The 15324-nt window shown below is 37.8% G+C and overlaps 1 protein-coding gene across 2 annotated transcripts; it reads left to right on the plus strand.

The window, feature by feature from the left end:
• Positions 8790-15233, plus strand: LOC18784637. Of its 2 annotated transcripts, none has more exons than XM_020557043.1 (7): positions 8790-8961; positions 9074-9153; positions 9295-9608; positions 9836-9956; positions 10116-10552; positions 11667-11982; positions 13728-15233. In XM_020557043.1, the coding sequence occupies exons 4-7, from the start codon at positions 9849-9851 to the stop codon at positions 14955-14957; spliced, it is 2091 nt and encodes a 696-aa protein (XP_020412632.1). In that variant the 5' UTR covers positions 8790-8961; positions 9074-9153; positions 9295-9608; positions 9836-9848; the 3' UTR covers positions 14958-15233. The 2 variants fall into 2 exon arrangements, with proteins under 2 accessions (XP_020412632.1, XP_020412633.1); XM_020557044.1 differs by having other exon boundaries at positions 9077-9153.

Here is a 15324-nt window from a genome sequence, read left to right on the forward strand (position 1 = left end):
CCAAGGGTCAAACTACTCTAACCCTGGTCAAACGGACCTGCAAAACCCACGACCTCCAATTTCTGATCCGAAAGTCTCTATGGGTTCTACCATGTATAGGACACTTGTCCTGCGAGTTTGGTTCAGATCGGAAAGTCGGATTTCTCACGATCGCACGATCTGACGGTTAATATAAAATATAAACTTTAAATTATTATTCGGAACATCCGGGGCTCCGATTCACGATCCGTGAATTCCTACACGATCCTAGATTAACATATATTAAATTTGAGACCATCCAACGGTCCCAACCTATCGAACTCGGATAACGCACACTATGCGATTATCCGTTCGACAGTCAAACGACGTTCGAATTGAGATCCGCGAAATTCTACGCACTCGTGACAACCTAAGGATCTCATCGGAACACATCGCTACTTTTTATACAGTGCCCACGCGCCGCCGCACGCGCCGGCAGCGCGTGGGTGCCCAAAGCGATAACGCTTCGGCGGAAAATCTCAAAACCACGGCTCTAAACTCCTACCCTAGGTATAATACCCTATTTGGAGCCACTTTTGTTCTTGGACCTACCCCAAAAAGTGGCCGGAAATGGCCGATCACGGCGGCCAAAGTTTTGGCCGATTTTCAATTCGAAAATGGAGTTGTCTACGCTAATAATCGATCTAATCCTACACAACAGGCAGCTAGAGCATGAAAAATAGGTGAGAAACCATACCTTGCTCGTCGGATTTGGTGGCCGGAGGAGGGAGATCGAGCTCCTTGAATTTTGGGTTAAAACCGGTCGGATTTTTGCATTTTCCAGCGAGCACGGGTGGTTCCAGTGGCTGAGATTGGTCGGGATGGAAAGAGGAAGATGGCACGGTTCTTTTGGGACCGGTGCCACCCCGAGTGTTGGCCGGATGCGGCGGCGGCGGCTCAAAAACCGCCGCTGTGAACAGTAACAGGGGGGGCTGTTCTGCGCGCAGGAGAGAGAGAGAGAGAGAAAATCTGATTTTATAAAAAATCCCATTTCGAAATATTTATGATTGTGCCACTGGGCTTCTTTTGACCATATTTCTCTCGTTACAACTCCGATTCGAGCCCACTACGTGTCTATGAACTCGTCTCAGTACGACCTATCTAAAAATACAAGTCACGGTCCCAAACTCTCTCCGGTTAAAAATATGACTAAAATACCCTTAATTAATTAAATAATTAAATAAGGGTTAAATTTGGGGTTGGGGTGTTACAAGTTGACATCAATGTTTTTCTTTGCTACCGCAACAAGAGCTAGTTGAAGTTGATGAGCAAAGCAATGAACATAAAATGCACAAGGTTGTTCTCTCAAAATCTTTGTCTTAAGGCCATTGAACTCACCTCTCATATTGCTAGCTCCATCATAACCTTGTCCTCGTAGCTTGGAAAAGCTCAAATTCGCGGAAGAAAAGAATTCATCAATTGCTTCCTTTAGTGCACTTGAAGTAGTGTCGGTTACATGTTGAACCCCTACAAACCTTTCAATTATTTGTCCTTTGTCATTCACATAACGCAACACCATCGCCATTTGCTCCTTTATTGAAACATCACGTGCTTCATCCACCATTATTGAAAAATATCTATCTTTTACATCACTCAAGATAAGATCAATGGTTTCTTTGGCACAAGAATTGACAAGATCTTTTTGAATTGAAGGAGCTATTAACTTTAAATTTCCCAGAGCATTTTCCAACACAACGGCCTTAACTTTTTCATCATGATCCGCAAAAAATTGCAAGAGCTCTAAATAATTCCCTTTATTACTTGATTGTGCACTTTCATCATGACCACGAAAAGAAATCCCTTGCCGCAACAAATACCTAGTGCACTTAAGTGATGCATTCAAGCAAGTACGATAAGCCGTGCGAGCTTGGCTTGTTTGCTTGATCACAATTGTTTCAATGTGTGTAGTTTGATGCATCAAATTGTAAGCAACTTCTCTAGCTTGGTTGTGAACACTACCAACCGGTCCAATATGAAGGTTAAATCTTTCTTTCGCCTTCTTCCAATTATTGAAGCCTACCCCAGTGAATGCATCACCACCCACTTGATCAAAATTAGATTTGAAGAGATAACAATGAAGACAAAACGCAGCATCTTTAGCAATACTATATTCCAACCAATCATGATCATCAAACCAATGAGCAATGAAGCGTCTATTAATTCATGATTGATTAGTTTGTGGGAATTTATAACTTCTAGGTTGACAAGGTCCCTTTTGTAGATATGCTCTTCGGATCTCATCCCTAATATTAGGACTATAATCCGCCATTCGAGTTCTTAGTCCAGGGTCTGCTTGAAGATTAGCTAAGATCTCATCTACTTCAATTGGTCTTGCATTTGAACTACCCGGATTAGACAGAGAAGAACTATCCGTAGATAATTTTCTTTTAAAGAATCGTTCCATAAATCTACAAATCAATTAATTCAATCAATCATTAATTTTTATCCAAATTATCATATGAATATGAAAATTTCAATAACCCACTCTCAATATTCAATATACTCCCTAAACTCATATCAATCAATATTCAATATACCAAATTATCATATCAAATAGCAATCAATATTTAATATACCCAATCAATTCATATTATCAATCAAGCATAAACTCAATCAATCTACATTAATATGATTATCACTATGATTCATATCCATAAATTTAATTACATAAAAAAAATATCAATATGATTCATATCCATAAATTTCAAGCATAAACTCAATCAAGCATAAACTCAATCAATCAATATGATTCATATCCATAAATTTCATTACATAAAAAAAAATATCAATATCAACAATATATATTATCACTATAATTATTAATATCAGATTTTCCATGCTTACTTACTTGTAGTTTAAAAAATGGGCGGCGGACGGCGGTAGAAGGTGGTGGTGATCGGCACTGGGCCACCGGTGAAGAGTTGATGGAGGTTGTCCAAGGTTGGGAGGTTGGGAGGTTAGGGTTTGAGAGGATGGGAAGAGGGGTTGTGGAATTGGGAATGAAAGGTTGGAGAAAATGAATCTGTGCAGAGCTGCTGTGCGTGTGTGCTGTTCTGTTTTTTTTTTTTTTTTTTTTAAACCTGGCCCAAAACGACGTCGTTTTGAGGCCAGGTCAATTAAAAAAAATTTGACTGAGCCTTGACCAAACGACGTCGTTTGGCAAGGCTGGTTTTAAAAAAAAAATTACGCGCAGCGCAGCTGCGCAGGACATTTCGTTGGGGCATTTCGTCGAGCACATTGTGTGCATACAAGGGGGCTTCCAGCAGCTGTCCAAGGGGGCTTTCATGGACTCCCTTGCCAAATTTCCAGCCTTCCAAGGGGTCGTCCGACCCCTCTTGTCTCAACGTGGATCCGCCACTGCTGCATACACCTACTCGTTTTGTGTTTTGTGTGTGTGTGTGTGTGTTTTTTTCTGAGTGCTTGAGAGAGAACATGAGAAAGGAGGAGGGAGGAAGGAGTAACAAAAGTGAAAACAAAAATTAAAAACTGAAATATATTTGAAATTATTTTCACTTTTGTTACGATTTCCTCCTATATCCTCTCATCTCTCTCAATCTCACCCTCACTCTAATTCTCACTCTCATTTTCCTTTATACTCTACCATAAAAAATGAAAATTAAAAAGTAAAATTAAAATGGTTATCGAACAGGCTATTTTTCCACGTCACATATGACATATCAGTTGGTGTGAAATGAACAATCATTTTTTATCCCGAGAATCTTTTTTATTTTTTATTAGGTTTTTTGAGAATCGTTTTTACGATGGAATCCGACGACCGTTTGCCATCTGGAAAAGTTAGAGACCTCGAAAATGAGGTTTGTGTTATATTTAGTAAATGCAGACAACTACAACACCACTTGTTAAATGCAAAGCTCTTGATTTGTTGGGTGATAATAATATTAATTCACGCGGAATAATGAAGACCATGTAAAGATTGCTCAAATTGCACGCAACTGCACCAAGCAAGATTCTGAAAGCCTAAAACAAAAGGACAAAGTACAGCTAACAGTCAAGCATTTGAAAAGTTTCAAAGGAAGAAACTGTAGACAAAGAAATTTTGGAAATTCGTGTTTACAAAAACCAAAGTTAATCGATGGTTGTAGGTGGTTTTAGTTCCCTCGTCACTTGTGGGGACCGAAAATCAAATCCCACGTAGTATGGCCAAATTCATGTGGCACGATTTGTAAGATAATATCTTGTTTTAACCATGTTTGTGATCTTCTAATGGCAGTTTACATTGATCTAGGAGTATAGACTTAAACATTATCTGCAGTTCTTGTTAAAAGAGTGTTTGAATTGAAAATAAGAACCTTGAGAATTCCTAATTCCATATGGATTAAAATTAACAACCAATTTTAATGCAAACTGGATTACTTAAGTGTTTTTTAATGGCCAAAACACTTAAGTAAATGCATATAAATAGAGGTCCATTCCCTAACAGTCAATTACTCTACTCATACAGAAATCTCACCACATTGGAGAGAGAGCTCAAGAACTGCATTGGAGAAGAATTTCTATCTTACCTATTGAAGCTATGTCGAATCAAGGTTAGTGTTAATGAATGAAGGCATGACAGAACTTACATGATTAAAAGCAAGTGAAGACGTGGATTAGTTGGACTTCCCTCCCACTAGAGAAGTGTGAGGTAGGAAGGGCATAACCCAACCAACGACTACCCACGATTATGAAATGGAGAATGGGATGCGCAAAGCCAGGGAGGTGGAGTTGAACCCAAGGTCTTGAAGCGCTAGAAAAGCCCAACGGAGCCTCAACCAAAGGTACGAAAAATTTGAGCATTGAGAGTTCACTGAACAAACACTGACTTGAGCGTCAAAATATCTTTTGTAATTAGCAATGCATTTGAATAAGAGGAGCCGGAATGGGCGAAATTATACTTGGATGGACTACATACAGATAAGTACGACATATTCACTTTGATGATTTTATAACTAAATGCCACTAATTTACATAGTGCTTATTTTAAATTTGGATGTCCATCTATCTTATAAATGCACATTGCATTAGACATTCAAGCATCATAAGTTTTAGGTATTGACTACACTGCATTGATGTAATCACGCCACTTCATCGTGAGAATTGTTCCGTGGACTAGGCCACATCATTGTTTTTTAGGCATGTCAATAACAAACTTATGTGCCTCTCACAACAAGTAGATTTGGCATTCGTGTCGTGTTTGCAGTATTTGTGTTAACCTACTTTTTTTAATGGGTTGACACGACACGACCCGTTAAGAAAACGGATGAAAAATATCAAACACGAACACGAAATCAACCAGCAAGTAGTTATAAGGAGCAGCGGATTAATATTAATGGATGTAGTACACCACGAAGAATGGAATCATCAGCCTCCATACTAGTTCATAAAAGATCCAGCCGGAGTCTTGGATCAAGGGTTCAGATCCAAATGCATACAAGTTTGCTCAATGATTTGCAAGAGGCCATTGTTGGTAACAACCCTCCTGTGCTCATCTTCCTTGTCATTCCCCTTGCAATTGTGATTGATTTTTATCACTTCAGAAGAGTAATCACTTTATTATTACCATCCGTTTTTCATCTCATAACCAAGGAATCTAGGTGGCACAGAGAGAGAGAGAGAGAGAGAGAGAGAGAGAGAGAGAGAGAGAGAGTAGGGGGAATGGGGGAGAAAGAGACGAAAGAGAGGAAAGAGAAGGAGAGAAAAGAAAATAAAAAAAAGAGAGAGATATAAATTTATAAAAATGCCCTTGAGCTTAACGGGTTAACATGTATTTGCGAATTAACATGACACGACCCATTAACTTAACGTGTGGCTAACGGGTCAACACGATATCAACACAAAACGATAACTCAGACCCAAATACTAAATTTTTTTTTACGAATTCATGTCGTATTAACGGGTCTGTACGATATTACTATGTCTAACAACAAACATTTGACTTGTTATAAGATATTTTATCAAAGCCGTCCATGCGACAAAAGTATGCTTATATCATGCACACAACAAGTGTGGGCTTGGGGCATCTATGCTGTTGTGCAAATGTTAATATTTGGAATTGCCTAAGCACACTTGTCAAAATTTTCTTGCTTATGAGAACAGTAGGTTCCTATTTCATGTATTTAGAATTAGTTGTTCAAGTATCATGCAGTTACTGATCGATGTATAATTACATATTATTTTGTACCCTTCTATCTTATGATTTCGTTATTTTTTTAAATTAAACTTGTGTTTTTAATTTATTTTGTGTTTGTTTCAGTGTTTTAAGCTTTAGGACTTGTTGAGGCTCAAAAAATCTAAAGCTGGGTCAAAATATATTTCTAGTCAAATACAACACTTAATTGGGGAAGAAGCCCGATTGGGGTATGCAAGAGTTTGTCGTGTACGCTTGCACAAGTTATGGTCCACGTGCCACACCAAGAAAATACGTAATCCACTACGCAGAAAGGTCGTAACAAGCCCTTAAAATGTGGCTCTATGAACCCGTGCTTATAATCCCATTGAGTGCCATTTGGCCCGGCTATAGCCTATTACAATATGGCAAAGCTCGACCACAAGCATGCCAAATAACACGCAACGCCAAGTGAAAAACCTTTATCTTGGCATCAAGCCACGCTACAAGCTTAAGTGGGTCCAAACTACACGAATTCTTGGGGCTTGCTGAGCGGGTTGTGGTATGGATGATTACGAGCTCATGAGGCCCATTTGTAATACTCCAAAAAAAAATTAAAAGTGGACTTTCGTATTTCAGTGAAAAATAATAATATTACAGTGAAGAATGATTATGGGTATTTTATCAAGTGATTTTGGATTGAGACTATTGGATTAAGTGTGTAATTTCAAGTTGGATAAAAATGCCCTTATGTAACATCTTGTGAATTTTTCAAAAGACATTTAAGAAATTGAGGTGAGACCATTATGATTCTTAGGTAGTACGATAGCAGTCGACTCAACTAACACGTAGGTAATCGTTTCTGATTTTTGGGCCAAAATGACCAAAATACCTATATGTGTTAAAATAACCAAAATACCCTTGTAGGGGAAGAAAAAAAAAAAAAAAGGAAATCTGCAACGTGTATGCAAAACCATACTCTTCCATTCATTCTTCCCCCCTTCCTTATACATTTCCTTCAAAATTTGATCTTGATATCAATTAGGGGTGAGTTGTTCACCTATTAAAGATGAATCATCTAGTTTAGGCTAAGTGTTATGATTTCTTAAGCTAAGATAAGATTGTAGGATGAAGGAGATGGGAGTTGGTTAAGGAAGAGAATGTAGAATAGGAGGAAGAGAAGAAAAATTGCCAAGGCAAGTCAATTTCGGATTTTTGATTTTTGATTTTTTTTTTTTACTTTGTGTTTGCGTGATTCTAGTCCCTTGAAGAGTGTTTTTGAGTCACTTAAGTGATAGGGGAATTGAATTGGAAGAGTTTGAATTTTCATTTTCGGGTTAGGTGGATAGAGCAATTTTTCAAGTGTGGGTGTTTACGATTTTGGTTCCATTTTGAATTTTTGATGAGTTCTAATAACAGGTATGAAGTTTAGAAGAGTTTTAGAAGCTTTAGGAACAACATGGGGGGTGATAGAATGGTTGAAAATGACTTAGAATCAAATCTGGAGTTGGGCTCACCCATCTCTCACGAAATATTGAGTACAACCAGTAGCGTGTGGGGTGAGTGACTTGTGGGATCGGCAATGGGTTGAGTAACATGCGGGTTCAGCACTGGATTGACCCGCATGTTCACTTGACCCTTCTTCCTTATCCTCATGTTCACTATTGGCTTCCCTATGGTCCTCACAATTCTATGCCCCCAAATTCTCACTGTTTACTGTATCAGGGTCCTTAGCTTGGTCTCTTATAGTTAGAGCCTCTTTATTCCTACCTATTGGAGTTTCTTCAACACGAGCCATATAAGTGTGTTCCAAGTAAATTACCACCACTCTTTGATAGGTAAGTGATACTAGATCACATCATTCAAGTACTTGAAGTATCCATTTCTATATCAAGTTTCTCACGATACTCTGGTTAACAACCTCTTGATTCCCTCGACACAATTATTGTCAAGTTAAATCTCTACAATATTAGAACTCCTTCTTAAATTTTGATTTCTTCTAATTTGATTACTATGATTCGTCTAGTCTTCATAATCGAATCTCACTAGATGACAATGTTGAAAACCTTAATCCCCAAATTTTAACTTTATTTCTCAAAATTTTAATTCAATTTGTGTGAGGGTGGGTTCTACTTTGTTGCATCACCCATTGAGATTGGTAGAAAATGGCCCACGAGGTAGAAATTCCTAAGGGATTTTTGTAGAAATGTCATCTGAACTTGGACATCAGTTTTAATTTGTCACCGTAAAGAAAAATTTAAGCAAAATGTCACCTTAAGTTTTCAAAATCTATGATTTGTCACTTGACTTTAACATCATCCAATTTTCCATCCATTTTGAAGGGTATTTTAGTCTTTCCAATATGTAAACCCTTTTTTTAATATAATTTAAGGTGAAAATCATAAATTTTGAAAACTTAAGGTGACATTTTGCTTAAATTTTTATTTAAAATGATAAATTAAAACTGATATATAAATTCAGGTGACATTTCTACAAATATCCCAATTATTAAAACATCTTACTCATGTTATTAATTTTGACGAGGTGACAGTCGAATATCAAACATTAATTTGACCTCAGTTTCGAGATCACTGAAAGAGACTTAAGGCGAAAGAAAAGAAAAACTAAAAAGGAAATGTCCCAATTGGACCAAAGACATCATTTTTTTTTTCCAAGGACCAAAGACATCATTGGCTTATTGCTTTTGCACCGTCATTCTTCAAATGGTCGCGACAAAGAAGCTTCCTCTGTTCATTCTCGACGGACCCAACTCCCTCTCGACAGTGAAAGTAAAAGTCCCCGTTAGGGTTCATCATTGATGGAGCTGTCCTTCTAAGGTAAGCCAAATTTCCTTTTGTGCAATTTGTCATCGGGATGCTCTTCAATTTCATTCGTTTGATGTTAAAATCTCTGTAATTTGAAGTGATTCCCTGTCTTTCATGATTGCAGCAGCTCAATTTTGAAGTTGGGGGTTCTGTTTAATCTTTCTTGAAAATGAACAATTCTAATCAGGACACGCAAGATCAGAGGTAAGGATCATCTGGGCATCTCTCATTTCTTTGGTTTGGGTTTTTTGATATGAGGGTTTCAATGTTTGAGGTCCTTTATCTCATATGGATGTGTTATACTATCTCCGTCCCTATGTTGGTTAATAATTTTCTTTTCTGTAGCATGCCTTTCTACTTTTTGGGTTTGAAGAGAGCTGAAGAAAAGCAAAGAAATTGGAGCTGATTTTGGGAGACCAGGGGGCCTTTTGCCTGGCTGGGCTGTCCGCTGGAACTGCTTTTACGCCTATCCATTTATCACCCATCCCACCTCTTGGAATCTGTTCGTCGAAAAAAATCCTCTCCGAACCCAATATCTTCCAAGAGGCCAAGAATCAAACGTGCCTCATCAACTATAGCACTCCCCCTCATGTGCCCTCGATTGCTCGTCTGCTGTCGGTGGTCAGGTACTGTCGTGTAGCAGCGACGTCGTCTATCAGGTACTGTTCTCGCCTCTGGAATTGAGTACGCTCGATCCAGATCAAAATTCGTTGGGGGTCAACCAATTAGGCAACTATGGGTTGTTTGAAAGAGTGATTTATTCTTTTATTCCTTTTGAAAGAATATACATATGCATAAGCACACTCACACAACAATTTATTCGTCATCTTGTTGATTTTATGCATTTTCGTTTTGGTGCTAATGAAATAGTTTCCATACAAATCAGGAGTAATTTGGGCATGGAGGATTCCACTGCAATGACTATCGAATTTCTTCGGGCACGGTTGTTGGCCGAGAGGTCTGTTTCAAGAAGTGCAAGACAGAGAGTTGATGAGCTGGAACGAATGGTATATTTAATGTTATGGCAAAGTCTATGGAGTTTATCTTGTTATTTCTTTTTCAAAGAATCCCAACCTCTCTCTCTCTCTCTCTCTCTCTCTCTCTCTCTCCCCATTCTCTTGTACTACTTTTACAATAGTTTTTTTTTTTTTTTGTAAACAATTCAGGTAGAAGAACTGGAGGAGCAACTTAAGATTGTTTCTCTTCAAAGAAAAATGGCTGAGAAAGCCACAGAAGATGTTCTTGCCATTTTGGAGAGTCAGGGGATAAGTGACATTTCTGAGGAGGAGTTTGATTCAAGCTCTGATCAGGAAACGCACCAGGGATCTAAAGTGGGAAATAGCTTGGCAAATGAAGAGGAAAGCTTTGTAATTTCGAAGGTCCGAAGAAAGGAACAGGAGGAACATTCAGGTTCTGATGCTGATTCTTCTCTCATACCTGGTAGAAGCTTGTCTTGGAAAGGCCGCATTGATTCTCCACGTTCTCGTGAAAAGTGTAAGGATCTATCCGTGAGAAGACGTAGCAGTTTTTCATCCATTGGTTTCTCCTCACCAAGACACCACCTTGGAAAATCCTGCCGCCAGATAAAACACAAAGAAACAAGGTTTGGATATTTTGCTTACCTTACTCTTATTTGTGTGTGCATAATACATACAAAGCTTGTGTGTTTGATATATGCATGTATGGATTTAGGAGAATTATTTAATGTGTATGTCCTCATTATAAGAAAAAGAGCACATTGTCGGGACCCACAATGTGGTCCAAAGAAACGAACCCTCTATTTTTTCACTTTTACTTTCATGTACCATTCATTAAAAATAAATCAATAAAATTTAAAACCGAAACCCTTAGCCATCTATTTTCCTTTAAATAAGTAGGCAGAAGCAATGGTTTTGATAAACAAAGTGTTGATTGAAAACAGGCTATCACCATTCCTTATTTATTGAAAACAGGCTTTGGAAAGTGTTGATTTTCTATGGGGAAGGTGATCCCATAATGTGGTAATTTATTTTCTTAAAACCGGAAGATCCTCTTTAATGAGTTTCCATATATATACACTTGAAAGCAATTGAAAGAAGTTGAAAGTAAGGACTTGTGTATTCGTCCCTCAATCATATTTGATCGGTTGATATGCATATAAAATTCTAACACCTATTGCTCACCTTAACCATCCATATCTGATCGACCTATAGGATATAAAATATAAGGGGACTGTATGGATATACGAGAAAGTAAATCAATTAACAATAGCTTTTGTCTGTCTTTTTCTTAAGCCAAAACACTGGGCATATAAGCGTTGAGTTCTTTCATAAACTGAAAAATGATTAATGCTATATGAGAATCAAGGAACGAAAGACAAGAGAGTGTAAACCAATTAAAAGATTTTGAAATGTTATATTATTTTCAATAATTAATAAATGGAGGCAGCCTCAACTATATGTAACAGTCTGAAAGGTGTTAACTGGGTTGTCATTTCATATCTGTTGCATTATAAACACTGCAGTCGCTGATATACAATCCATGCTAGATTTACATCATAATGTTCATAAAGTTATTATTATATGATATTCTTCCAACATTATAATACAATATATAAATTTGGAAATGGAAAATAAAGAAAGAAAACAGATTTTCCAGGTGAAACTTTTTGGTGCATGAGCTCTTTATAAGTTTATAACTCTTAGTTTTAAGTATGATGGTCTGATTGTAATTTTCAGATCAGACAAGTTTGATTCTCATGAAAATGGAGTTGGTGCTTCTTCAGAAGGGCTTCCAAATTTCTCAAATGGTGGACCTGAGAAGTTGAGAGAAGGTTCTGAATTCCCAGAAGAGAAGGTTTTATCCAATGATTCACTCTCAAGGACCAAAGAAAATCAAAGAGATAGTGACCTGGATTTCAATGGGCATGGAAGAGACAAAGACATGGAAAAAGCACTAGAACATCAGGCGAAACTTATTTGTGAAAATGAAGAGATGGAAAAGGCTCAAAGAGAATGGGAAGAGAAGTTTAGAGAAAATAACACCAGTACACCGGTATGCTTTATCTGAAACTGTTGATGTCATAGACCATGTAAATGCTTTTTCTTTGACTTAAAAACTTATCACTGTTGTTCTGCATATCTGCTTAATGCTTGTAATGTATGCCCTTCTGGACTATGTAGTGCTAGGCCATATGTTAGTCTTCTTGAATTGAGCATGATTGCACCATTTTCCAATTTTTTTTAGACATGCTTGACCTATTTTAGTGATGCAATATAATTCAGCACATGTTTCTTTAAAGTGTTTTCAAAACATCACAATTTTCAACTGTTTGTTTGGTATTGCATAGCTTAGGTTTAGAGTATGCTTGATAGTCAATCAGCATTTAATTGGTTGAAGTCACTTAGTTCCGAAGAACTTATTTATTTCTTTAAGCTAAAAACTGAACTTATTTATCTCCTTAAGCTGAAATTTGAACATACAAGTCATCACAATTGATAACATTATCAACAGCACTTAACAATTTGAGGGGCCACCACATCATTATCAGAAAACTATTAACTACAGGTCAGCACTAACATAATCACTACCTCTGCAAAATATCATCCATGGCACACTCATCACTTTATTATCACTAATTGCCACAGGAATTGGGACTTTAGGGTTATGGGGTCGTCTTCAACAATGAATTCAGGAATTTCTTGTATGACCTTATCTTTGAGACCTTGTATCGATTCCTTTTCTTAAAAATATATATATATATATATATATATATATAATTCTTACCTTTTTCTACACTCATCAAACTCTTTGGAAAATGTTTTCCTAATTTTCAACCAACTATTGTAATAAATTTCCAATTGTCAAGCTACAATAAAATACATGAGGAAGGTGTATATTCAGCAATCTATCTTCCAAGTGATCCAAAGGTTCATCAACAAGTATAACCTCTGACTCATGTTAATCACCAAACTCTCACTCAACAATATCATAAACAGAACCTGGATAATCAGAGATAACTGCTACCTCTTCTGCTCAATGTTTATTAATGGAGCTTGTTTTTATTTTTGGGTTGACACCTACATTGTGAACTGGAAACTCAATACTAATTCTCTCCTTGATCTATAAACATACCCATTGCCTGTATAGAATAAAGGGGAAAATGAAAACAATCTAGTCAGTTGCTTACAGTACTAGGTGAAGGTATGGAATAAAATATTAGCTTCATACAGGACTAGTTATACATGTTTTTCATGTCAAATTCGAGTCATTTGTGTTTGAGACTAAGTTGGCTGTTATTATTTGTGTTAACAGGTTGTATTTTCAGGTTTCTGTCAAGTGATAGTCAACCAAGAATTTACCTGTTAATTTAATGTTAGCTTGGTGTTGTTTTATGGTATCCTGCTTAAAATAGACAACTTTACCGTAAGCTTTGTATTTTGTTTTCATGGCTTTGAGGCGCTTGCTTCTAGCGATTATTTTGGGAATGAATATTGATGAATACGGCATTAGCCTCGAGTCTTCTAAAGATATGTATTTTGTGTATGAGTGAGGACTTTCTTTGGGTTTAAATAAGATAAAACCAAATTAACCTGTCTGGAAATGAACATACAATAGGCGTTGTTCTCCTTGTGATGTCTGGTTTGCTACAAGTAGCATATGTTTCTAAACAGTCATTGGTTGCATTAGTCAATAACTGTTTTTTTTTTTTTGGTACCTAGGAAATCGCTTCATTAATTATCCTCTCCTCTTGTTTGGAATCTTAATGCACTAAACCTGGTGGGTTTTTGGTCATATAGGATTCATGTGACCCTGGGAACCATTCAGATATCACTGAGGAAAGAGATGAGATCAAGGCTCAAACGCCATGTTCTGCTGGGGTGGTGGTTGCCCAAGCTCAAGAGACAAAGTCAGAGGAAGGAGATGTTTGCCTACCTAAGGAAACGTTCAAAATTCAGCAAAATGGTTTCCTACCAGCTTCACATGTAGATATGGGAGGGTTACAGGATCAGCTGAATAAAAGCACTGTTGCTCCTTCACAAGTTGAAGAATTTGCATTCCCTACCGAAAATGGAAAGCAAAATCATGAGAGCCTAGAAAACTTTGCTCGTCACCCTTCACATGGCTCCCATCCTAACCCACTTGTGCATGGATCAGCCCACAACCGCTCATCAGATGCCTCTTCTTCTGTTGCAGGCAGTGGTTTCCATAAAGGAAATGCTTCAGGGAGCAGAAGCGACCTATATGCATTGGTGCCTCATGACTCGCAGGATAGGTTGGGTGGTGTACTGGATGCACTTAAACAAGCAAAGCTATCACTACAACAGAACATGACTAGATTGCCACTAGTAGACGGTACATCTGTACATAAATCCATTGAACCGTCTATTCCTGTTATGAAAACTGGAGACAGAGTCGAGATTCCTGTTGGTTGTGCTGGGCTTTTTAGACTACCAACTGATTTTGCAGTTGAAGAAGCTGCGACTCAAAGTAGCTTCCTTGGTTCTTCTTGGTCTGGAAGGTATTGTCCTGAAACACTTGTTACAAGCTCTTTTGTTGAGACGAGACCTACCTTTTCCATGAATGCTGCGGATAGATATGTCCCCAGTCCCTACATTGAGACAAGACAAACTTTTTCTACTAATGCTACTGATCGATTCATCCCCAATGCTTATGTTGAGAGTAGACCAAACTTTCCCGCAAATGCTGCTGAACCATTTGTCACTAGTCCTTCCGTTGATACTAGATCAAATTTTCCTGCTGATAATAGATTTCTTAGCGGCCCCTATTCCGAGTCTGGGTCAAGAGTTTCTACGCTGCAGCCAAATTTTGATCCTTACTTTGATATGGGGTTACCCTCATTGAGATATGCCCAGCCACCTTATCCCAACTATCCCTCTGTTCCAGACCGAACACCATGGATAACCTCTGATGAAGCACTAACAAGAGCCCTTCCGAGAAAGCCAGTTGGGGCACCAACAGATCGGTTTTCATTTTACGATCAATTTCGACCTAATATGTACAGATAGTAGCATGCCATTGCTATTTATTCAGTGTGAAGCTTAGAAGTGAATAGTGGTTTTTGTAGAAAGGTTTTGAAGTCAGGGCCCTCTTCTTAATTGCCCGTGTATCCTCATCAGGTTTCTGTATTTATTGAAGGTGACTCAGTCTGTACACGCATGTCCATCTTATTTCCTCCTGTTTAATGACTTGTCAAAGAATTCTTTGAGTTTGTGTATGTGGCCTAATGGAATGGTTAAATTGATTGGAAAACAAATATTAAATAAAAATATTTTTTCTGATATACACTCCGGGGACTTCGCGCTATCTCGAGTCTCGACGTACATTGCGTCTATTTATATAGGAAGTATACCAACACATTTCCTCCATCAGTAG

This window comes from Prunus persica, chromosome G2, assembly GCF_000346465.2.
Source record: "Prunus persica cultivar Lovell chromosome G2, Prunus_persica_NCBIv2, whole genome shotgun sequence".
NCBI classification, from domain to species: domain Eukaryota; kingdom Viridiplantae; phylum Streptophyta; class Magnoliopsida; order Rosales; family Rosaceae; genus Prunus; species Prunus persica.

Coding starts and splice junctions, on each gene's coding strand:
- LOC18784637 (XM_020557043.1), top strand. CDS start 9,849: ATGGAGGATTCCACTGCAATGACTATCGAATTTCTTCGGGCACGGTTG. Junction 10,553..11,666: donor ATAAAACACAAAGAAACAAG/GTTTGGATATTT, acceptor TGTAATTTTCAG/ATCAGACAAGTTTGATTCTC. Junction 11,983..13,727: donor AAAATAACACCAGTACACCG/GTATGCTTTATC, acceptor TTGGTCATATAG/GATTCATGTGACCCTGGGAA.